The sequence below is a fragment of the Ascaphus truei genome, chromosome 16 (genome assembly GCF_040206685.1).
Source record: "Ascaphus truei isolate aAscTru1 chromosome 16, aAscTru1.hap1, whole genome shotgun sequence".
NCBI lineage: Eukaryota > Metazoa > Chordata > Amphibia > Anura > Ascaphidae > Ascaphus > Ascaphus truei.
In genome coordinates, this window is record NC_134498.1 from 51,638,628 (window position 1) to 51,663,656 (window position 25,029).

The 25,029-nt window shown below is 51.5% G+C and overlaps 1 protein-coding gene across 1 annotated transcript in view; it reads right to left on the reverse strand.

Moving 5' to 3' along the window:
- Positions 1-14,894, reverse strand: part of LOC142467638 (relaxin receptor 1-like) — a 131,342-nt gene extending 116,448 nt beyond the window's left edge. Inside the window, exon 1 of the mRNA XM_075573575.1 lies at positions 14,786-14,894. Within this exon, the coding sequence (XP_075429690.1) occupies positions 14,786-14,831 (46 nt within the window). The 5' untranslated portion in view covers positions 14,832-14,894. The remainder of the gene's footprint in view (positions 1-14,785) is intronic.
- Positions 14,895-25,029: the final 10,135 nt, after the last annotated feature.

Below are 25,029 nucleotides of genomic sequence, written 5' to 3' on the forward strand. Positions count from 1 at the left end.
ATTATATGTATTCCTCTGTGCTTCTTGAGCTTTCTCCATGTGTTCCCTCACTATGGGTAGGACTGCAGCAATGCGGTCCTGCATCTGGGCAACATGCTCTATTACACTTCTGTAAGGGGTAACCTCGTGTTCCCAAGTCTCTTTGGCTATATCCAGTAAGCCCCTTGGGTGTCGGCCATACAATAGTTCAAACGGGGAGAAGCCTGTGGATGATTGGGGAACTTCCCTAATGGCAAATAACAGGTACGGTAACAAACAATCCCAGTTTTTCCCATCTTTATCAACCGCCCGCCGTAACATGCTCTTTAAGGTTTTATTGAACCTTTCCACTAAACCATCTGTTTGTGGATGATAGACTGAGGTTCTGAGATGCTTGATTTTTAGGAGTTTACATAGCTCTTTCGTTACTTGGGACATAAATGGTGTTCCCTGGTCAGATAGAATCTCTTTAGGAATCCCGACCCGGGAAAACAGAACTACTAACTCTTTTGCTATGTTTTTAGCTGAGGTGCTACGTAGGGGAACTGCCTCCGGATATCGGGTGGCATAATCTAATATTACCAATATATGCTGATGTCCCCTAGCAGACTTTATTAGGGGTCCTACTAGATCCATAGCAATCCGGTCAAATGGTACCTCTATTATGGGAAGGGGTACCAATGGGCTGCGGTACGCCTTGAACGGGGCGGTGATCTGACATTCTGGGCATGAGGAACAATAATTCGTAATTTCTGCCAGAACCCCAGGCCAATAGAAGCTTCGGAGAACCTTTTCTTTTGTCTTTTCCACCCCTAGGTGTCCCCCCAATGGATGACTATGTGCGAGGTGTAATACTACGTTACGGAATGTCCGTGGTACCAACAATTGTTTAGTTGTAACTGATTTCCTTTTATCAACCCGATATACTAGGTTGTTCTCTACCTCGAAGTAGGGGTAAGCAAGTGACCTATCTGGTTGGCCAGGAGTACTATTCTGGTCCCGTATATTTCCCCTTGCTACCGCTAATGTGGGGTCCTCCCACTGGGCCTTCTTAAAACTCCCAGGACTGACCTCTAGGTCAGCGAGGGTCTTATCCGGTTCTGGGTTGGTAAGTGTCTGCTCAACATCTTGATTTGGGGTATTCCCTACCAAAGTAGTGATGGGGAAGGGAATTTTACAGCACTCCTCCTTTTCCCCCTTCTTATTTGGGCCCTCGTCAACCTCCATTTCTGAAAAAGGGAAAGGATTTGTTTCTTCTAATACTTCGTTATGGTCCGCTATTGAACTCTGGGCGCTATTCTGAGCGGGGGACCACATTTTTAGAAAATGGGGAAAGTCGGTCCCTATTAACACATCATGTGCCAGTTTGGGTACAATACCCACCTTGAAATCTAAAGAACCAAACTCTGTTTCAAAAAAAACATCAACAGTGGAATATTCATGATTATCCCCATGTATACAACAAATTGCCACTCTTTGTGAACTGTTTCCCTGTTTCTTCTTAATGGGCAAGAGGTATTCGGACACTAGTGTGACCATGCTCCCAGAGTCAAGAAGTGCCCGAACCCTCTTACCATTAACCTTTACAAATGCCCACAGATGGTTATTCAAGGGGTCCTCTGGGCTAGGGCCCATACATTGGGACAACAGCGAATAAGGTTCCACGCTGTTGCATTGCATGGGCTCATCATTTAGTGGGCAGATTTTTTCTGTGTGGCCCCTCTCATGACAATTTACACATTTAGGTACATAGTCTGTGTCCCACTTAGAGCCTTTTCCCGGCTCCACATGTTGGCTATTGCCCTTAGTGTGCGAACCACTGTTGCTGGTGCTGCGTGAAGGTGGTCGCCGCTCTTCAGCGCCCCTTAACCCCGGTACCCTTTTACCGTCTCTGGAAGAGTCCTGGAACCTCGGGTAGTGGGGTTGCTCCACGACTGTGGGTTGCGGGTGCTCTTCTGCTGCATTGTACCTTTCTACGAGGGCCACAAGCTCATCCGCATTGTGGGGGTCACTCCGACTGACCCAACGGCGTAAGGCAGAGGGAAGTTTCCTCAAGAACTGGTCCATGACCAACCGTTCCACGATGTGGCTGGCTGAGTTGATCTCGGGTTGTAGCCACTTCCGGGCGAGGTGGATGAGGTCATACATCTGGCTTCGGGTGGCTTTATCCATCGTGAAGGACCATGCGTGAAACCTTTGGGCGCGAACAGCCGTGGTTACGCCGAGGCGGGCGAGGATCTCGAACTTCAATTTTGCATAGACGTTAGCTTCGGCTGGCTCTAGATCAAAGTAAGCCTTCTGGGGTTCGCCGCTTAGGAAGGGTGCGATTAGACCAGCCCACTCAGCTTCTGGCCATCCCTCTCTCTGTGCCGTGCGTTCAAACGTGAGAAGATAGGCTTCCACATCATCCGAGGGTCCCATCTTCTGAAGGTAGTGGCTTGCCCTGGTCATTTTCGGAACTGGGGCTGCCACTGCCAGTGGAAGGTTACTGATAGTCCCCCTCAGGATCTCGAGTTCCTGCTGTAAGCCCTGAGCGAACCGCTGTTGCTCCTCTCTCAGCAAGCGGTTTGTCTCTTGCTGGTTTGCATTCGCGTTTTGCAGGGCTTCATTCGTCTGTTGCTGGTTTGCATTCGCCTGTTGCTGGTTGGCATTCGCCTGTTGCTGGTTGGCATTAATCTCTTGCTGGGCTATTAGCAGCTGTTGCTGGGCTGCATTCGTCTGCTGCTGGTTTGCATTAGTTTCTTGCTGGGCTATTAACAGCTGTTGCTGGGTTTCATTCGTGTCTTTCTGGGCAGCGACATTGCGTACCAGCGCACCCACCACGTCTTCCATCTTGTTTGCAGAGGATGAAAAAAACTTTTTTTTTTTTTTTCAAAGTTCTTCAACCCGCAGACCCCCTAGTGCTCTGCCCGCATTCTCCACCATATGTGACAAACGGCTTACTCCGGGGCTCCGTCGTTTGTCCGGGACTGTTTAGAACACGGTCTTTTAGGGTAGGTTAAATGATGAGGCGTCACGTACTGTTCCTTTAAACAGGCTATGCCTGGTTTATTCAGTCCCAGGCACTGAGACTGCCACAGTGCATACAACAGAAAACAGATCAAAACAAAAGCTGCTCACCTGAGCGATAACTTAACTTAGATATCCCTGACTCAGGGTTGGACGTGGCTTTTCCACTTCCAACATCAAAACACGGTACTTTTGCAGTCTTACACAAATGAACAGAAAGATTGAACCTGTTTGGGGAAGAGGCTTCTCCCCTCTGTAGTTCAGCAGCCTTCCAGCCTCCTGGCTCTTGTGGGGAGACCAGAGCAAACAGGAAATCAGTCTTTCATACCTGATTCCTAATTAGCATGACAGGTGACAGAAATCAGGCAGCAGACAAACTCTGGTCTGGATCTCTCATCCCTCAGTTCCAGCGCTTGCCAAACTGTGGGATGGAGTGTATGTATTATAAGGCTGCACTCCCAGGCCAAACAGGATAGAAACTGTCTAGTATCCTGGGAGCCCTATATACGGAATTTATTACCATCCCCTGGTTTCTGTCACAGTATGTATGTATGTATGTATGTATGTGTGCGTATGTATGTATGTATGTATGCATGTATGTATGTATGCATGTATGTCTTTATTTATATAGCGCCATTAGTGTACATGGCGCTTCACAGCAGTAATACACGTGACAATCATATAAATAACAAATAATATAAATAACAGATCATGGGAATAAGCGCTTCAGAGATGAAAGTAACATTAAGGAAGAGGAGTCCCTGCCCCGAGGAGCTTACAGTCTAATTGGTAGGTAGGGAGAACGTACAGAGACAGTAGGAGGGCGTTCAGGTAAGTGTGTCTGCAGGGGGACAAGATTTATGTATCGTGTATAGTATTAGCCGCGGTGCTACTCATATGCTTCTATATATTCTGTTATCGGCTGTTTTCCGGTTACTGTGTTTCTCGGCAGAATTCTATGCTTCGGATACTTGCAAAGCTCTTCCCCATACATTACAAATAGCTGAGAGCGTGTCACCCCGCCATGTTCCTCCCGTTTAAGGAACTACAGTTCACTTTTGGGCAGGGGAACGGTTTACACATTTCTCCGGTGTATTGTATTGTATGTCTTTATTTATATAGCGCCATTAATGTACATAGCGCTTCACAGTAGTAATACACATCATATAAATAACAAATAATATAAATAACAGGTCATGGGAATAAGTGCTTCAGACATACTGTAAAAGTAACATTAAGGAAGAGGAGTCCCTGCTCCGAGGAGCTTACAATCTAATTGGTAGGTAGGGAGAACGTACAGAGACAGTAGGAGGGAGAAGGTGTATTCTTCGCCCGGTTTCATGGACGTCGCTATCCCACGGCTGGAAGTGGGAGGAAACGCCACGTGGCGCTGTTCCCCTGGGGACGCGGCGAGGGAATAGAAGCGTGCACGTAGGCCGGCACATTCTGTGGGTGAGGAACTCTACATAACTTCATTGTTGCTGCTGGAGGAAGCCGGCAAGAGCCTCTTGGGCACTGAAAGGGTTAACCCCAGCTTGCTCAGACCCCATAGGATACCCCACAGAAGCCCCGCAGATCCTTGACATCGGGGTGAATGTCTCCTTTCTTTTGGGATAAGGTTTTCTAATTGGGGCAATTTGGGATTAACCCTTCCACTGCCACACGGGGCCTGCAACCCTTTGCAAAAGCAAACTGTAAGTAGTAATGCAGTGCCGGCCGCTCTGGCAGGGAAGGGGTTACTGGAGGCGACCCCCCCTGACCTTAGTGTTTGCGCACAGATTTCATGTAAGCTGCATCTGTTTTCTGGGAAGGATCAAATGCAACATTTTCCATGGCTCTCCCCCCCCCTCTCCCCCCCCCCTCTCCCCCCCTCTCCCCCCCCTCTCCCGCGCCCTCTCCCCCCCTCTCCCGCCCCTCTCCCGCCCTCTCCCGCCCCTCTCCCCAGCGCCGCCGCCGCAGCCTGGCGCTGTGATGTGACTTATCGTGGCTGTGTTTGATGTATATGGAAGAAAGGGACACAGAAAGCAGAGATATACTGCGGGATATCTGCAAGTTGTGGATTGGAGCGAGCGCCTGGGGAATGAGATGCTGTATACCAAGGAGAAGACAGGAGCAAGGCCTTCCAGCCAGGAGGCTGCCACGGTGCCACGTGCCACGTGCCACGTGCCACGTGCCAAGGACACGAGGCTCGTTTCGGAAGTAGTCTGTTAGCAGAGATAATGAACGTGCAAAGAAGGGGAGAAGCGGATAATAACAGGGAGTCCAGGGACCTGAGAGGTGTGGCAATGCTGGGAAAGGAGGCACTGGTGATACCGAGAGAGGAGAGAGGGTGGGAAAGCTGGGAGGAGAGAGGAGAGAAGGAGGCATGGCTGATACAGAGAGGAGAGAAGGAGGCACTGCTGGAGGAGAGAGGAGAGAAGGAGGCATGGCTGATACAGAGAGGAGAGAAGGAGGCACTGCTGGAGGAGAGAGGAGAGAAGGAGGCATGGCTGATACAGAGAGGAGAGAAGGAGGCAGCGCTGGAGGAGAGAGGAGAGAAGGAGGCATGGCTGATACAGAGAGGAGAGAAGGAGGCACCGCTGGAGGAGAGAGGAGAGAAGGAAGCATGGCTGATACAGAGAGGAGAGAAGGAGGCATCGCTGGAGGAGAGAGGAGAGAAGGATGCAGGGCTGATACAGAGAGGAGAGAAGGAGGCACCGCTGGAGGAGAGAGGAGAGAAGGAGGCATGGCTGATACAGAGAGGAGAGAAGGAGGCACCGCTGGAGGAGAGAGGAGAGAAGGAGGCATGGCTGATAAAGAGAGGAGAGAAGGAGGCACCGCTGGAGGAGAGAAGGAGGCACCGCTGGAGGAGAGAGGAGAGAAGGAGGCACCACTGGAGGAGAGAAGGAGGCAGCACTGATACAGAGAGGAGAGAAGGAGGCACCGCTGGAGGAGAGAGGGGGGCACGGCCGAGAGGAGAGAGGGGTACAGAGAACAGGAGAGAGGGGGGCACAGCCGAGAGGAGAGAGGGGTACAGAGAACAGGAGAGAGGGGGGCACAATAGGAATGAAAGAAGAGCCTCTCCTGTGGGCTATGAGAGGGGAATCCCGCAGGGAGCCGCCTGTACCCGGATAAAACAGCTTTACTCTTTGTAATCTAATTAAAAAACAAATTAGCCTCATATAATGTCTCCAGTTCTTCCAAATCTAACAATCCTAGCGCCATTATACAGAGGTACGAAACCATGACACTCAAGTAATCCCTATTACATCAGGGACACGCACCTCTCACCCCCTCCTAATACACAGACATCAGGGACACGTACCTCCCACCCCCTCCTAATACTCAGACATCAGGGACACGTACCTCACCCCCTCCTAATACAAAGAAATCAGGGACACGTACCTCTCATCCCCTCCTAATACACAGACATCAGGGACACATACCTCACCCCCTCCTAATACACAGACATCAGGGACACGTACCTGTCACATCAGGTACACGTACCTCTCACCCCCTCCTAACACAAAGAAATAAGGGACACGTATCTCACCCCATCCTAATACATAGAAATAAGGGACACGTATCTCACCCCCTCCTAATACACAGACATCAGGGACACATACCTCTCACATCAGGGACTAAAGTTAAGTTGATAAACACCCTTCTAACTGCACAAAAATAATGTAACAAACATCCTCTAATACAGGGTGGCCAACCCGTGGCCTGAGACACTGCTGGGAACGGCCACGTGATTAAAGTGCAAAAATAAAATAAAAACAAATTGACTGAAAAAAAATCAATTAAAAGGAAAGGAACAGAGGACATCCTTAAAATAAACCCCCCACAGGGGAAACGTGTGAATATTATCATACATTTAATAACTTCTTTACCAATTAAAAACAAAATAAATCAAATCAATTTAAATAATGAAATGTAAGTTATTCCCCGTGTTTGTTTGGAGAGTGCAGGTCAGTACTGACCGCTGCTCACGTGACCGCTGCTCACGTGGCCGCTGCTCACGTGGACGTCTGCTCCAGTTATCAACCTCCAGTTCAATCCTAATATTGGGAATCTGAGACGGAAACACAACTTCACAGTCAGTAAAGGCCCGGCGAGTAGAGGCCTGGAGAGTAGAGGCCCGGCGAGTAAAGGCCCAGTGAGTAGAGGCCTGGAGAGCAGAGGCCCGGCGAGTAAAGGCCCGGCGAGTAGAGGCCCAGCGAGTAGAGGCCTGGTGAGTAAAGGCCCGGCGAGTAAAGGCACAGGGAGTAAAGGCCCGGCGAGTAAAGGCCCGGCGAGTAAAGGCCCGGCGAGTAAAGGCTCGGCGAGTAAAGGCCCGGCGAGTAAAGGCTCAGGGAGTAAAGGCCCGGCGAGTAAAGGCCCGGCGAGTAAAGGCCCGGCGAGTAAAGGCCGGCGAGTAAAGGCCCGGCGAGTAAAGGCCCGGCGAGTAAAGGCTCAGGGTGTAAAGGCCCGGCGAGTAGAGGCCCGGCGAGTAAAGGCTCAGGGAGTAAAGGCCCGGCGAGTAAAGGCCCGGCGAGTAAAGGCTCTGGGAGTAAAGGCTCAGGGAGTAAAGGCTCAGGGAGTAAAGGCCCGGCGAGTAAAGGCCCGGCGAGTAAAGGCCCAGTGAGTAGAGGCCTGGAGAGCAGAGGCCCGGCGAGTAAAGGCCCGGCGAGTAGAGGCCCGGCGAGTAGAGGCCCGGCGAGTAAAGGCCCGGCGAGTAAAGGCTCAGGGAGTAAAGGCCCGGCGAGTAAAGGCCCGGCGAGTAAAGGCTCGGCGAGTAAAGGCCCGGCGAGTAAAGGCCCGGTGAGTAAAGGCTCAGGGTGTAAAGGCCCGGCGAGTAGAGGCCCGGCGAGTAAAGGCTCAGGGAGTAAAGGCTCAGGGAGTAAAGGCTCAGGGAGTAAAGGCCCAGCGAGTAAAGGCCTGGCGAGTAAAGGCCCGGCGAGTAAAGGCCCAGCGAGTAAAGGCTCGGCGAGTAAAGGCCCGGCGAGTAAAGGCTCAGGGAGTAAAGGCCCAGCGATTAAAGGCCCGGCGAGTAAAGGCTCAGGGAGTAAAGGCCCGGCGAGTAAAGGCCCGGCGAGTAAAGGCCCGGCGAGTAAAGGCTCAGGGAGTAAAGGCCCGGCGAGTAAAGGCCCGGCGAGTAAAGGCTCAGGGAGTAAAGGCCCGGCGAGTAGAGGCCCGGCGAGTAAAGGCTCAGGGAGTAAAGGCCCGGTGAGTAAAGGCTCAGGGAGTAAAGGCCCGGCGAGTAAAGGCCCGGGGAGTAAAGGCCCGGCGAGTAAAGGCCCGGGGAGTAAAGGCCCGGCGAGTAAAGGCTCGGCGAGTAAAGGCCCGGGGAGTAAAGGCCCGGCGAGTAAAGGCCCGGCGAGTAAAGGCCCGGCGACTAAAGGCCCGGCGACTAAAGGCCCGGCGACTAAAGGCCCGGCGACTAAAGCCTCGGCGAATAAATCCTCGGCGAGTAAAGGCCCGGCGAGTAAAGGCCCGACGAGTAAAGGCTCGGCGAGTAAAGGCTCAGGGAGTAAAGGCTCAGGGAGTAAAGGCCCGGCGAGTAAAGGCCCGGCGAGTAAAGGCTCGGCGAGTAAAGGCCCGGCGAGTAAAGGCTCAGGGAGTAAAGGCCCGGCGAGTAAAGGCCCAGCGAGTAAAGGCCCGGCGAGTAAAGGCCGGCGAGTAAAGGCCCGGCGAGTAAAGGCCCGGCGAGTAAAGGCCCGGCGAGTAAAGGCCCGGCGAGTAAAGGCCCGGCAAGTAGAGGCTCGGCGAGTAAAGGCCCGGCAAGTAGAGGCTCGGCGAGTAAAGGCCCGGCGAGTAAAGGCCCGGCAAGTAGAGGCTCGGCGAGTAAAGGCCCGGCAAGTAGAGGCTCGGCGAGTAAAGGCCCGGCGAGTAAAGGCCCGGCGAGTAAAGGCTCAGGGAGTAACGGCTCAGGGAGTAAAGGCCCGGCGAGTAAAGGCCCGGCGAGTAAAGGCCCGGCGAGTAGAGGCTCAGGGAGTAGAGGCTCAGGGAGTAAAGGCCCGGCGAGTAAAGGCCCGGCGAGTAAAGGCCCGGCGAGTAAAGGCTCAGGGAGTAAAGGCCCGGCGAGTAAAGGCCCGGCGAGTAAAGGCTCAGGGAGTAAAGGCCCGGCGAGTAGAGGCCCGGCGAGTAAAGGCTCAGGGAGTAAAGGCCCGGTGAGTAAAGGCTCAGGGAGTAAAGGCCCGGCGAGTAAAGGCCCGGGGAGTAAAGGCCCGGCGAGTAAAGGCCCGGGGAGTAAAGGCCCGGCGAGTAAAGGCTCGGCGAGTAAAGGCCCGGGGAGTAAAGGCCCGGCGAGTAAAGGCCCGGCGAGTAAAGGCCCGGCGACTAAAGGCCCGGCGACTAAAGGCCCGGCGACTAAAGGCCCGGCGACTAAAGCCTCGGCGAATAAATCCTCGGCGAGTAAAGGCCCGGCGAGTAAAGGCCCGACGAGTAAAGGCTCGGCGAGTAAAGGCTCAGGGAGTAAAGGCTCAGGGAGTAAAGGCCCGGCGAGTAAAGGCCCGGCGAGTAAAGGCTCGGCGAGTAAAGGCCCGGCGAGTAAAGGCTCAGGGAGTAAAGGCCCGGCGAGTAAAGGCCCAGCGAGTAAAGGCCCGGCGAGTAAAGGCCGGCGAGTAAAGGCCCGGCGAGTAAAGGCCCGGCGAGTAAAGGCCCGGCGAGTAAAGGCCCGGCGAGTAAAGGCCCGGCAAGTAGAGGCTCGGCGAGTAAAGGCCCGGCAAGTAGAGGCTCGGCGAGTAAAGGCCCGGCGAGTAAAGGCCCGGCAAGTAGAGGCTCGGCGAGTAAAGGCCCGGCAAGTAGAGGCTCGGCGAGTAAAGGCCCGGCGAGTAAAGGCCCGGCGAGTAAAGGCTCAGGGAGTAACGGCTCAGGGAGTAAAGGCCCGGCGAGTAAAGGCCCGGCGAGTAAAGGCCCGGCGAGTAGAGGCTCAGGGAGTAGAGGCTCAGGGAGTAAAGGCCCGGCGAGTAAAGGCCCGGCGAGTAAAGGCCCGGCGAGTAGAGGCGCTGTCTCTGAGAACAACGACACTGATTTGAAGCCTCCCGGTGTCGGCTCCTTATGACCTCGGGCAAATCACTTTATACCCCTGTGCAGGGAAATGCTCTGATCAAAGTGACACTAAACAAGCAGCTTTTCTGCGAGATAACGGCGCAGACAGAGCGCTGAGAACATTGTAATATACACAAGTGTCGCGTCGCATCACACTCACCATCGCTATCACATATCACATTTATTCTGAGCACCGATATAATGCAGACCTTTTATTTCCGGAAATTAGAAGCGGGTCTCTAAATGTGTGAAATAAAAGAGTGGGGCGGATTATAGCATAATTGCAAGAAAAAACAAATCAAAACGACGTTTAGATTTATTTACATTAGAAAAGAAGCGTCTAAGAGGGGATATGATAACTATATACAAATATATTCAGGGACAATACAAGGAGCTTTCAAAAGAACTATTCATCCCACGGGCAGTACAAAGGACTCGGGGCCATCCCTTAAGGTTGGAGGAAAGGAGATTTCACCAGCAACAAAGGAAAAGGTTCTTTACAGTAAGGGCAGTTACAGTGTGGGATTCATTACCCATGGAGACTGTGATGGCAGATACAATAGATTTGTTCAAAAAAAGGTTGGACATCTTTTTAGATGGGAAAGGTAAACAGGGATATACCGAATAAGTATACATGGGAAGGATGTTGATCCAGGGATTAATCCGATTGCCAATTCTTGGAGTCAGGAAGGAGTAAATTTTTCCCTTTAATGGGGTTTTTTGTTTGCCTTTCTCTGGATCAATAAGTAAGTATAGATATAGAATTAAGTATCTGATGTCTAAATTTAGCATAGGTTGAACTTGATGGACGTACGTCTTTTTTCAACCTCATCTACTATGTAACTATGTAACTATGACGTATGACACTGCAAATGCTCGAATTTCCTAGGTCACTGAAAGAGTAGTGAATGCACAGACTGGCCTCCCAGCAGAGATTGTAGGACAGATTATTATATTGATTTTATTAAATAGAATTGGCTTGCGGGAAAGGGAATGTTGGGGTTACAACATACAGAAGAGCTGAAGGCCAAGAGAGAGAGAATGAGAGTCTGTCTTTAATATGTTATATCGAAGCTCCGGCTGTCAGAGCAAAGACATGCACATCCCTCCTGCAGAAAAGGCGCATGGATTTGGGGGAGGAGAGGTGTATATACTACCTGCAGGCATTATTACCTGGGTATGCATCACATTTTGTAACAATAAGACTTATTTCACATGACGAAGGAACCCATGAGGTGTCCAAAGATACATCGTCAAATCATTAAAAAAACTCTCATTTTAGTCCATTAAACATTATCAAAACCTTCACCGCTCAATATCCATCTAAATCCATTACCCTGGCAGGCAGGCATTATTACCTGGGTATGCATCACCCTGGCGGGCAGGCATTATTACCTGGGTATGCATCACCCTGGCGGGCAGGCATTATTACCTGGGTATGCATCACCCTGGCGAGCAGGCATTATTACCTGGGTATGCATCACCCTGGCAGGTAGGCAGGCATTATTACCTGGGTATGCATCACCCTGGCGGGCAGGCATTATTACCTGGGTATGCATCACCCTGGCGAGCAGGCATTATTACCTGGGTATGCATCACCCTGGCAGGCAGGCATTATTACCTGGGTATGCATCACCCTGGCGGGCAGGCATTATTACCTGGGTATGCATCACCCTGGCGGGCAGGCATTATTACCTGGGTATGCATCACCCTGGCGGGCAGGCATTATTACCTGGGTATGCATCACCCTGGCGGGCAGGCATTATTACCTGGGTATGCATCACCCTGGCAGGTAGGCAGGCATTATTACCTGGGTATGCCTCACCCTGGCGGGCAGGCATTATTACCTGGGTATGCATCACCCTGGCAGGCAGGCATTATTACCTGGGTATGCATCACCCTGGCAGGCAGGCATTATTACCTGGGTATGCATCACCCTGGCAGGCAGGCATTATTACCTGGGTATGCATCACCCTGGCAGGCAGGCATTATTACCTGGGTATGCATCACCCTGGCAGGCAGAGCGCCTGCATCTACTCTGCTACAAAGCACTGAAATAAGTCAAACGTGCTCCCTGAAAAAAGTTTCTTACGCACAACACATGTTCCAGAGATTTCCTACCAGGGCGGAGCTCACACTGCCTGCTACGGCTGTGCGCTTCCATACGCGCCTCCGCCGCGCGCTCCTGCAGCCCAGTGATCTCTGCTCAAGCTGCAGGAGTTGGGCGGCGGGGGGCGTGAACAAAATTGAAAAGACTCCCGCGACTGCAGCAGCGACGACACCGCACTTTGCAGCCAATGGTAGTTTCAATACTGAACACTAACATTGGCCGCCAGGCATCAGTGACGAACGCGCGATCGCGCATGTCGTGTTGCGCGCTGTGTGAGCGGGGCCTTAATCTCCCAGAAAAAGAATATCACCTGCTGGCCAGTGTAATATACCGTACGTCGGGCTTTGTTTACCTGATGGATCAATAAATACTTTTTTGCATTAACCCCCCGTGTCAAGCTGGTATTTTGATCACTTTGTGAATATATATATATACTGATACCTCTACATACATACATATATATATATATACTGATACCTCTACATACATACATACATATATATAAATGTGGGGGGGGGGGAGCGCCGGGTGAGGACAGAGCCGCGTGCTCTGTGTGTGTGCCGGGGGGGGGGGGGGGAGCGCCGGGTGAGGGGAGAGCTACGTGCTCTGTGTGTGTGGGAAGGCGGGGGGAGGTGAGCGGGGGGGGGGGGTGAGAGCCGGGTGAGGGAGTGGCCTATGGGTGGTGAGAGCCGTGGGGAGGTGAGAGTTCCCCGCTGTGTCCCGGGCGCTCGCTCCGCTCCCCCGCTGACTGTAGTGGCACCGGCGGGGGGGGGGGGAGGAAAAAGCGCGGGAAAGCGGGAGACCCGGGGAGAGGAGGAGGCGCGCGTGGGGCGCGCCTGGCCCAAGGTCCAATCAGATAGCCGCTAGGGACACGGGGAGGGACACAGGGAGACACATACAGACACGGACACATAGGACGCTTTCAGAAATATATAGTAAGATATATATAAAAAAAAATTGTTACCTATACACACACATTATACAGAGCCTATATCAGGAGGGTACCACGGCCTCTCTTAGTCATGGTATCTCCGCCACAGAAGTGACCATCTTTCTGTCTCTCTCACGCATGGTGTATAGACAATACGCCCTTTTGTTAATACACGTACGCTGCTGTCTGTCATATACATGAAAATCCACAATATTTAAAACACCATTTTTATAAAACGAATCAGAGCAAGTTCCAAGCCCACAAATGTGGGGATTCTGGCCGAACCCAATTGGCCGTTAGAGATTGTGTTGTTCTTCCTTTTTCCACAAAATCCGCCGTTTTAACATTTCACAAATGTTGCATAAAAACTAAATTGGACACATTTTAACCCAATCAAAAGTATTGTTCATTTAAAAACAGGTGCTTGACATGAAAATCTGGTCACCCCATAAATATATCTGAGCTATGTATATATTGAAGTGCAATACTAGGAGAAACACATTCCCTTGGGTATAAACATTTATCAGAGCTACTGTATATTGGAATTGAATTAATGCATACAGCGAGTAGTAATCTATACACGTAACTAGTGTGATCCACACCCTGACACTCTAATTAACGTCACTTCTGAGTTACAAAGTCACAAAGGGAAGGAGACAGACAATGGAATCTCCTCTCACACGGGCAGAATTAGGTACAATTCGGTCCTTTGATAATCTGTCTCGTGTGACGATTCTAAATAACAAACAAGCAGGGATCCCCAACGGAGGGGTCAGCAATAAAAAGCTGGCAAACGCCTGAACTGCAACATTGGTACAAAAATGTGGAATAGAACCAGATACAACAGAACAGGACTGATGGTGAGCGCACTGGCCTCTGAAGTGGAATATTCTGGTGTGTGACCTAGTTCAAATCTCAGTGTGCCTCGAGCCCTGGAATTAAATTGCAAGCTCTTTGGTTAAAGGCTTTCCCTGTATTTGTCTATTACGTAGAGAGCGGAGCATTCGGTCATTATTATTAAAAGGGTTAGCGAACTCCAGGTATGTTTTAGGGGTAACAGATCTAAGCAGGTCTCACTTGCAATGTGGGGCCCCCCTGGATGAAACTTTGCGTGAACCCTAGATTATACAAAAGTGCTGAGTGTTCCTATAACGCCATGAAGGCTCGTTTGGCAGGGATGGGGTTAAACCCACCTCTTCTATACAGAGACCTGTGAGGATTTGAAGTCCGTCTGTCTGAGACTTTAATTGAATGTCACTCCCATTTTTCCATTAAAATGTCATTTTTTTGTCCCTGATCCGTGAAATTTCAGACACATGGCTCTTGCAAAGTTGGCAGTTACTGTATACACACACACACACATATATATTTACATACATGTCTAAATTTAGCATGAACTTGATGGACTGGATATGTCTATTATGTAACATATATATATGATGTAGAGGTATCTGTACCGTGTTAGCCGTGCTTAATAATGAAAAACAAATACTCGATACCGTTCTGTGGCTAACAAAATGCTAACACACACACACACACACACACACACACACACACACACACACACACACACACACACACACACACACACACACACACACACACACACACACACACACACACACCTGCCAGAGGAGAAGTGGGGAGCAGTTTTCACCCCAAATCACACACAGTCTGCACAATTAGCAAAAAACAAAACATCAAACACCTTTCTGGTGGAAGGAGAGAAAATGCTGTTACTGTACCTGCAGCTGCAAGGAGCAGGGGAGCGAGCAGCAGGAGGAGCAGCATCCTTATACCCTTATACCCCTGTGTGAGCTGTCAGGGACTGAGCCCTGGGATCGCAGGGAGTAGGAGAGAGGAAGGAGGAGGAGGTGTGGTGAGTCCCTGTGCAGTCCCCCTCCCTGCTCACATTCAGCTCTCCCCCTCCCTGCTCACACTCAGCTCTCCCCCTCCCTGCTCACACTCAGCTCCCCCCTCCCTGCTCACACTCAGCTCTCCCCCTCCCTGCTCACACTCAGCTCCCCCCTCCCTGCTCACACTCAGCTCTCCCCCTCCCTGCTCACACTCAGCTCCCCCCTCCCTGCTCACACTCAGCTCTCCCCCTCCCTGCTCACACTCAGCTCTCCCCCTCCCTGCTCACACTCAGCTCTCCCCCTCCCTGCTCACACTCAGCTCTCCCCCTCCCTGCTCACACTCAGCTCTCCCCCTCCCTGCTCACACTCAGCTCTCCCCTCCCTGCTCACACTCAGCTCTCCCCCTCCCTGCTCACACTCAGCTCTCCCCCTCCCTGCTCACACTCAGCTCTCCCCCTCCCTGCTCACACTCAGCTCTCCCCCTCCCTGCTCACACTCAGCTCTCCCCCTCCCTGCTCACACTCAGCTCCCCCCTCCCTGCTCACACTCAGCTCTCCCCCTCCCTGCTCACACTCAGCTCTCCCCCTCCCTGCTCACACTCAGCTCTCCCCCTCCCTGCTCACACTCAGCTCTCCCCCTCCCTGCTCACACTCAGCTCTCCCCCTCCCTGCTCACACTCAGCTCCCCCCTCCCTGCTCACACTCAGCTCTCCCCTCCCTGCTCACACTCAGCTCTCCCCTCCCTGCTCACACTCAGCTCTCCCCCTCCCTGCTCACACTCAGCTCTCCCCCTCCCTGCTCACACTCAGCTCTCCCCTCCCTGCTCACACGCAGCTCTCCCCTCCCTGCTCACACTCAGCTCTCCCCTCCCTGCTCACACTCAGCTCTCCCCTCCCTGCTCACACTCAGCTCTCCCCCTCCCTGCTCACACTCAGCTCTCCCCCTCCCTGCTCACACTCAGCTCTCTCCCCCCTGCTCACACTCAGCTCTCCCCCTCCCTGCTCACACTCAGCTCTCCCCCTTCCCTGCTCACACTCAGCTCTCCCACTCCCTGCTCACACTCAGCTCTCCCCCTCCCTGCTCACACTCAGCTCTCCCCTCCCTGCTCACACTCAGCTCTCCCCCTCCCTGCTCACACTCAGCTCTCCCCCTCCCTGCTCACACTCAGCTCTCCCCCTCCCTGCTCACACTCAGCTCTCCCCCTCCCTGCTCACACTCAGCTCTCCCCCTCCCTGCTCACACTCAGCTCTCCCACCACAGAGCTCAGGAAAATGCTGCTCTCCCAGCACCTGTGTATTCCAGCAGGTAGAAGGGCTAATATTACAGCTGCTATTGATCTATGCGGCTGATGCTGTATAAAAGCTTAATCCCAAACACTACTCAGTGCACATGACAAAGGGACCTGTGAGGTTTAGAAAGCTCTGCACATGGGAAGAAGAGACATGTGAGGTATGGAAAGCTCTGTACTTGTGAAGAAGAGACCTGTGAGGTTAGGAAAGCTCTGTACTTGTGAAGAAGAGACCTGTGAGGTTAGGAAAGCTCTGTACATTGGAAGAAGAGACCTGTGAGGTATGGAAAGCTCTGTACATGTGAAGAAGAGACCTGTGAGGTTTGGGAAAGCTCTGTACATGTGAAGAAGGGACCTGTGCGGGTTGGAAAGCTCTGTACATGTGAAGAAGAGACCTGTAAGGTTAGGAAAGCTCTGTACATGGGAAGAAGAGACCTGTGAGGTATGGAAAGCTCTGTACATGTGAAGAAGGAACCTGTGAGGGTTGGAAAGCTCTGTACATGTGAAGTGAGACCTATGAGGTTTGGAAAGCTCTGTACATGTGAAGAAGAGACCTGTGAGGTTGGAAAGCTCTGTACATGTGAAGAAGGAACCTGTGAGGGTTGGAAAGCTCTGTACATGTGAAGTGAGACCTATGAGGTTTGGAAAGCTCTGTACATGTGAAGAAGAGACCTGTGAGGTTAGTCAAGCTCTGTACATGGGAAGAAGAGACCTGTGAGGCATGGAAAGCTCTGTACATGTGAAGAAGGGACCTGTGAGGTTTGGGAAGCTCTGTACACAGGAAGAAGAGACCTGTGAGGTTTGGGAAAGCTCTGTACATGGGAAGAAGAGACCTGTGAGGTTTGGAAAGCTCTGTACATGTGAAGAAGAGAAGTGTGGGGTTAGGAAAGCTCTATACATGTGAAGAAGAGACCTGTGAGGTTAGGCAAGCTCTGTACATGTGAAGAAGAGACCTGTGAGGTTTGGGAAAGCTCTGTACATGTGAAGAAGAGACCTGTGAGGTTAGGCAAGCTCTGTACATGGGAAGAAGAGACCTGTGAGGTATGGAAAGCTCTGTACATGTGAAGAAGAGACCGGTGAGGTTAGGAAAGCTCTGTACATGTGAAGAAGAGACCTGTGAGGTTTGGGAAGCTCTGTACATGGGAAGAAGAGAGCTGTGAGGTTTGGGAAAGCTCTGTACATGTGAAGAAGAGACCTGTGAGGTATGGAAAGCTCTGTACATGGGAAGAAGAGACCTGTGAGATTAGGAAAGCTCTGTACATGGGAAGAAGAGACCTGTGAGATTAGGAAAGCTCTGTACATGGGAAGAAGAGACCTGTGAGGTTTGGAAAGCTCTGTACATGTGAAGAAGAGAAGTGTGGGGTTAGGAAAGCACTATGCATGTGAAGAAGAGACCTGTGAGGTTAGGCAAGCTCTGTACATGTGAAGAAGAGACCTGTGAGGTTAGGAAAGCTCTGTATATGTGAAGAAGAGACCTGTGAGGTTTGGGAAGCTCTGTACATGTGAAGGAGAGACCTGTGAGGTTTGGAAAGCTCTGTACTCATGAAGAAGAGACGTGTGAGGTTTGGAAAGCTCTGTATGCGATACATTTTTATCTATGAAAACCTCTCATTTCTCCCGGCAAACACAGCTATTACAGCCTTGAACATGTAGTATGTGTTAATGTCCCATTCGATAGTTCTTGTTATTGTTGGAGTGCGTTTAAGATGCAGAAACTTCACAGAAATCTGTGAGTTTTTAGAACTTTGGTGTGTTTGAATATAATGATTTTCTGCCGACTCTGACAGAGCGTAAAGTCCCGTCAGTCCCTGCGTACGCGGTGAGACCGCAACCTGAACAGGCCACTGATTATGTATAACCCCAAATTAAAGTTTTGAAAGAGGTTTGCACCTTTAAACATTGTAACACATTGATGAACGATCAGCACTGCAGCCTCACTGTGTCACAGAGCTTACACTCTAATCAGTGTAGTGGAAGACATGCCACGTCACATAGGGTGACCGTGTGGACTGTTAACCCCTTCCCTGCCAGATAATCCTCCTGCCCAGGATTTTGGGACGTGTGCTGCTGCATCCTGATTGATACGGCTCTCATCAGAAATCTGACTCCGGAAGTTATTGAGGTTCCCGTAGTTCTGACTCCTCCGGGGATTATATGTTACAATGCATTGTGGTTTCCCCAGCATCCTTAAATGATTCTGTGTTGCAAATTATCTATACAATATCAATTCGTCCTTGAGCTGAAGAGCTAGCGCTAAAGTTGCCAAACTATTGCATGCTAGTCCTTGTAGTCCTGATTTCTACAAAATGCCCTATACATTCTTTATTGCAGTGCATCCTGGGCCTTGTACACCTCATACTGTATCACTGCATCCGGGGCCTTGTATACAGGGCCGCCGACAGGGTGGGGGAGAGCCAGGACAAGTGTCCTGGGCCCGGTGACTGCGGGAGGGCCCGGCGGCGGGACAGAGCAGTTGGGCACGACCTCTCGTGGTCGCCGGGACCCGGCTAACCCCCAGCCGCGGCCTCCCTACTCAATAACTGTCCAACGCCGGGTCCTCTGGTGTCGACCGACGCACGCGGGAAGTAAGCTGGCCTAGGCTTCCGGCGCGTGCCGGCATGAGAGAGGGGCCCGGCGCGCTGACATCAGAAGTTTGGCGTGGGACAGAGTGAGGGAGAGGCCCGCAGCTCCGGCAGTAACAAGAGGTCGGGCCCTACTGCTTTGTCCGGCCGCCGGGCTCCCTGAAGCCAGCGGGCCTGGCCAGAGGCCTGACAGCTGAGACCAGCCCCAAGGTAAGGTCTTATATGTACAGTATTGGGGTTTTTATATGTATTTGTTTTTTTATATATGAATTGGGGAGGGTTTTTAATATGGATTGGGTTTTTAAAATGTGTTTGGGCGAGTGGAGGGTTTGTATATACTTGGGGGGGGGGTTTGTATATACTTGGGGGGGTTTGTATATACTTGGGGGGGGTGAGGGTTTTCTTGTATGTATCAGGGGAAGTGGTTTTTTTTTTGCTATGTATTTTGTGGGGGGGGATTGTGTGAGGGGGGAGGGAATGAGTGTGAGGAGGAGAGGATTGAGTGAGTGGGGTAATTGACAGGGGGTGAGGGGTGAGACTGAGTGGAGAAAATAACATGGGAAGAGGGAGGGAAGTAGAGGGGGCTTGTGAGGTGTGAAATGGGGGGGCTCGCAAAACCGTCGACTCGGGGGAGGGGGGCGCAGTATAGTCCATGTCTGTTGGTTTAGAAGGTTATGTAAAGGGGCTTTATTCTTACACAGTGTAAGTACCATGAGATTCTATGAATCTAGAAATAAAAGATACTCTCCATCAATATACATTTCACATTCATTTTCCATGGAATTGGGGGGGGGGGGTGTTCACAATTATTTGATATAGTAAATTATTAAAAGGGGGGGGGACCAATTATTTCACCCAGAAATAAAGTTCCCTGCGTGTGTCTGTGATGCGTTTGCGCGCTCCGGAGAGCCCCGCGGGGAGTCTACAGGTGATTAGCAGAACAATGGGGGATCCACAGGATTAGAACCAAACCCACGTGCGCTGAAAAGGATTCCATGTGACCGCACGGGGTTAACACTCTCTGCGACGGTGCCGATGTGGGTATTATGGCACAGAAACGCCCATGTATGTCCTGATTGGCACTATTGCAGTGTAATGAATAACCCCTAATGTGTCACAGGAACATATGGGGCTGGTAGGGTCCCCTCCCTAGTAAAGCTTTTATCCAGCAAGGAAACCAGAGCTGAGCAAGTCCCATTGTCAGTGCACACCTCTTCTCTATGTTATCAAGATGTGCAGTAACAAGCTTCTGCCCCACTCCCTTCACACCGCAGGGAGCTCATCCTCCTGCATCAGCAACAGATGCCAAGAGGAACTCTGTCATTCTGCCTCCCGGTGTCATGATATAGGGGTTTTTAGGGCCTGTGTTTAGGAAACCCACAGCTGCTGTATACTCATCGTCAATATTAACTGCTAATATGAGAATAAAATGTGTCCCAATGATCTTCCGTTCCCTTTACAGCCTTGTAAAGCTGACAGCTGCAGTTTGTAAGGTCTGGGCATTATATACAGAGGCGCACAGGAGCCTGTAAATCCACGGGGCAGGGATGTCTCCGCGTGCAAGGGTCTCCCTCTCGGTGAGTCCCAACACGTGGCTTCCGCTTTGAGGTGTCTCTAATGGGGTCGCCCAAAACAATCTGTAATGGCGGATTCCAGGGGGTACAGTGGGATCATAAGCCTATGGAGGGACTGCGTGCTTAGCAAAGGCCCAAACGTCACCCCTGTGTGAGTGGCACAGTTGTCAACTACCGCGGGATCTTCCAAAGTCACCCCCACAGTGCCTGGCATCAGCCTCTGGAAGCCCCTGTGGCGAGTCCCAGCTGCCCCCCCACGCTGCACACATTGAGGGGCAGTTTGGGACCTTATCTTGCTAAGCGCACACACTGCCTCCATCAGCTCAGGACTTTACTGCCCACGATCAGGCGAATTATTGTGGTTGCGATATTTTGGTGGGTGGGCAAAAATATTTATAAATTAGGGGTTCGCAAAACAAATATTTTCTAGCAAGGGGTGCCCAATATAACATAGTTCCATGTGGTGCCTGCATGTGTAGTATCTCCTTCACGGTCATTGTACATTGTTGCAGACATATATTCAGTATTTGTTTGTACAGCATACCCTCCAACTGTACCCATTTAATAGGTACTGCGTCCTGCACCTATTAAAACCAGGTGCACCTATTTCTGTGTATGTATAGTACAATATTTTTACAATGTATATGTTCAGTATGGCATTATTACAATGTATATGTTCAGTACGGCATTATTACAATGTATATGTTCAGTACGGCATTATTACAATGTATATGATCAGTACGGCATTATTACAATGTATATGTTCAGTATAGGATTACAATGTATATGTTCAGTATGGCATTATTACAATGTATATGTTCAGTACGGCATTATTACAATGTATATGTTCAGTACGGCATTATTACAATGTATATGTTCAGTATAGGATTACAATGTATATGTTCAGTATGGCATTATTACAATGTATATGTTCAGTACGGCATTATTACAATGTATATGTTCAGTATGGCATTATTACAATGTATATGTTCAGTACGGCATTATTACAATGTATATGTTCAGTATAGCATTATTACAATGTATATGTTCAGTACGGCATTATTACAATGTATATGTTCAGTACGGCATTATTACAACGTATATGTTCAGTATAGCATTATTACAATGTATATGTACTTAGCTATACGCTAAAAGCCTTGCTGAGCTGAGTAACCCTGGGGAGGATGCCGGATAAATTCATGGCACTGAATAGGTTGACAGCCTTCCCGGTGTGGCACATCTGATTTCCGAACACATTTGGAGTTAGTTTTGGTGAGCATGGTTGAAACCGCACTAATAATTCACCAGTACAGGCAGTCCACGGTTATCCACCGGAATCCGTTCTGGAAGTAGCGCTGGATAGTGAAACCGCTGTAAAGTGAGTCCCATGTTAATCAGTGGCGGTGAGCGTCGGATAACGCATTGCGGCGTCGGAAAACGGCCCATAGGGTTGCATTGTAAAGTGTTGGATACGCCATTCGTTGTAAAGTGAAACGTTGGATAACGAGGACTGCCTGTAAATGACTTGTGCGCAGTGACCCGGAACAGGCAGGTATCATCCGATCACTGTGTGTGTGTCAGAGAAGTTATCAAAAAGTAGCAAAAAAACACGGAGCTGTCCGGTGCTGTGCCCCAGGTGTCACCGTGCCCCAGGTGTCACCGTGCCCCAGGTGTCACCGTGCCCCAGGTGTCACCGTGCCCCAGGTGTCACCGTGCCCCAGGTGTCACCGTGCCCCAGGTGTCACCGTGCCCCAGGTATCACCGTGCCCCAGGTGTCACCGTGCCCCAGGTGTCACCGTGCCCCAGGTGTCACCGTGCCCCAGGTGTCACCGTGCCCCAGGTGTCACCGTGCCCCAGGTGTCACCGTGCACAGAGAGGGATGTGAGGGGAATCCCTTGGTCTCTGGGTTATGTATCAGTTGGGGAAATACTTGTCTTTTATACGAGGACTGCGTTTTAATCCCTTACCCAGTGGGGGGCTTATTGGTAATTAATACTTAGAATTGTGCACAAAAGCACAGAAAGATTAGATGCTGTAATAAGCTCCTGTGAGAACAAAGAAGCTATTATTAGCCGAACCTCACACAGCTTTCCATATGGGTTCTCTGTGCCCTGCTGCTGGCCTCTCTTCTCTGTCTTATCCAGGTGCCCCTGTCCCCTCTCTTATATTACGTTTGTGCAGTATCAGCACCCTCAGGCACCGGCGGTGGGTCTGTGTCACTAACCACTATCACCTGCTGGAGGCAGAGCTCTACAGTGCAAAAATGAATGCAGGGATCGGATCGGCTTCTCTCAGTCTCTGTAGGACTGGGGCACTTACCTGCTTCTCTCCCAGTCTCTGTATGACTGGGGCACTGACCTGCTTCTCTCTCCCAGTCTCTGTGTGACTGGGGCATGGACCTGCTTCTCTCCCAGTCTCTGTATGACTGGGGCACTGACCTCTCTCTCCCAGTCTCTGTGTGACTGGGGCACTGACCTGCTTCTCTCCCAGTCTCTGTGTGACTGGGACACTGACCTGCTTCTCTTCCAGTCTCTGTATGACTGGGACACTGACCTGCTTCTCTTCCAGTCTCTGTATGACTGGGACACTGACCTGCTTCTCTCTCCCAGTCTCTGTAGGACTGGGGCACTGACCTGCTTCTCTCCCAGTCTCTGTGTGACTGGGGCACTGACCTGCTTCTCTCCCAGTCTCTGTGAGACTGGGGCACTGACCTGCTTCTCTCCCAGTCTCTGTAGGACTGGGGCACTGACCTGCTTCTCTCCCAGTCTCTGTATGACTGGGGCACTGACCTGCTTCTCTCTCCCAGTCTCTGTGTGACTGGGGCATGGACCTGCTTCTCTCCCAGTCTCTGTAGGACTGGGGCACTGACCTGCTTCTCTTCCAGTCTCTGTGTGACTGGGGCACTGACCTGCTTCTCTCCCAGTCTCTGTAGGACTGGGGCACTGACCTGCTTCTCTTCCAATCTCTGTGTGACTGGGGCACTGACCTGCTTCTCTCCCAGTCTCTGTAGGACTGGGGCACGGACCTGCTTCTCTCCCAGTCTCTGTAGGACTGGGGCACGGACCTGCTTCTCTCTCCCAGTCTCTGTAGGACTGGGGCACTGACCTGCTTCTCTCTCCCAGTCTCTGTAGGACTGGGGCACTGACCTGCTTCTCTCCCAGTCTCTGTATGACTGGGGCATTGACCTGCTTCTCTCTCCCAGTCTCTGTAGGACTGGGGCACTGACCTGCTTCTCTCTCCCAGTCTCTGTAGGACTGGGGCACTAACCTGCTTTTCTCCCAGTCTCTGTATGACTGGTGCACTGACCTGCTTCTCTCTCCCAGTCTCTGTAGGACTGGGGCACTGACCTGCTTCTCTCTCTGTCTCTGTATGACTGAGGCACTTACCTGCTTCTCTCCCAGTCTCTGTATGACTGGGGCACTGACCTGCTTCTCTCTCCCAGTCTCTGTATGACTGGGGCACGGACCTGCTTCTCTCTCCCAGTCTCTGTATGACTGTAGCATGGACCTGCTTCTCTCTCCCAGTCTCTATAGGACTGGGGCACTGACCTGCTTCTCTCCCAGTCTCTGTAGGACTGGGGCACTGACCTGCTTCTCTCCCAGTCTCTGTAGGACTGGGGCACTAGCCTGCTTCTCTCTCCCGGTCTCTGTAGGACTGGGGCACGGACTTGCTTCTCTCTCCCAGTCTCTGTAGGACTGGGACACGGACCTGCTTCTCTCCCTTTCTCTGTAGGACTGGGACACTGACCTGCTTCTCTCTCCCAGTCTCTGTAGGACTGAGGCACTGACCTGCTTCTCTCCCAGTCTCTGTATGACTGGGGCATTGACCTGCTTCTCTCTCCCAGTCGCTGTAGGATTGGGACACGGACCCGCTTCTCTCTCCCAGTCTCTGTAGGACTGGGGCACTGACCTGCTTCTCTCTCCCAGTCTCTGTATGACTGGGTCATGGACCTGTTTCTCTCCCGGTCTCTGTAGGACTGGGGCACTGACCTGCTTCTCTCTCTCGGTCTCTGTAGGACTGGGGCACGGACCTGCTTCTCTCCCGGTCTCTGTATGACTGAGGCACTGACCTGCTTCTCTCTCCCAGTCTCTGTATGACTGAGGCACTGACCTGCTTCTCTCCCAGTCTCTGTATGACTGAGGCACTGACCTGCTTCTCTCCCAGTCTCTGTATGACTGAGGCACTGACCTGCTTCTCTCCCAGTCTCTGTATGACTGAGGCACTGACCTGCTTCTCTCCCAGTCTCTGTAGGACTGGGACACTGACCTGCTTCTCTTCCAGTCTCTGTATGACTGGGACACTGACCTGCTTCTCTCTCCCAGTTTCTGTATGACTGAGGCACTGACCTGCTTCTCTCTCCAAGTCTCTGTAGGACTGAGGCACTGACCTGCTTCTCTCTCCCAGTCTCTGTAGGACTGGGACACGGACCCGCTTCTCTCTCCCAGTCTCTGTATGACTGGGTCACGGACCTGCTTCTCTCCCTGTCTCTGTAGGACTGGGTCACGGACCTGCTTCTCTCTCCCAGTCTCTGTAGGACTGGGGCACGGACCTGCTTCTCTACCAGTCTCTGTATGACTGGGACACGGACCTGCTTCTCTCCCAACCAGGAGACATAGGCCCAGGTTCACAGAAGGGAGCCACGCTTTTGCACACCTGTTCTCCCATACACTTGGGGATGTGGGTGCATGTG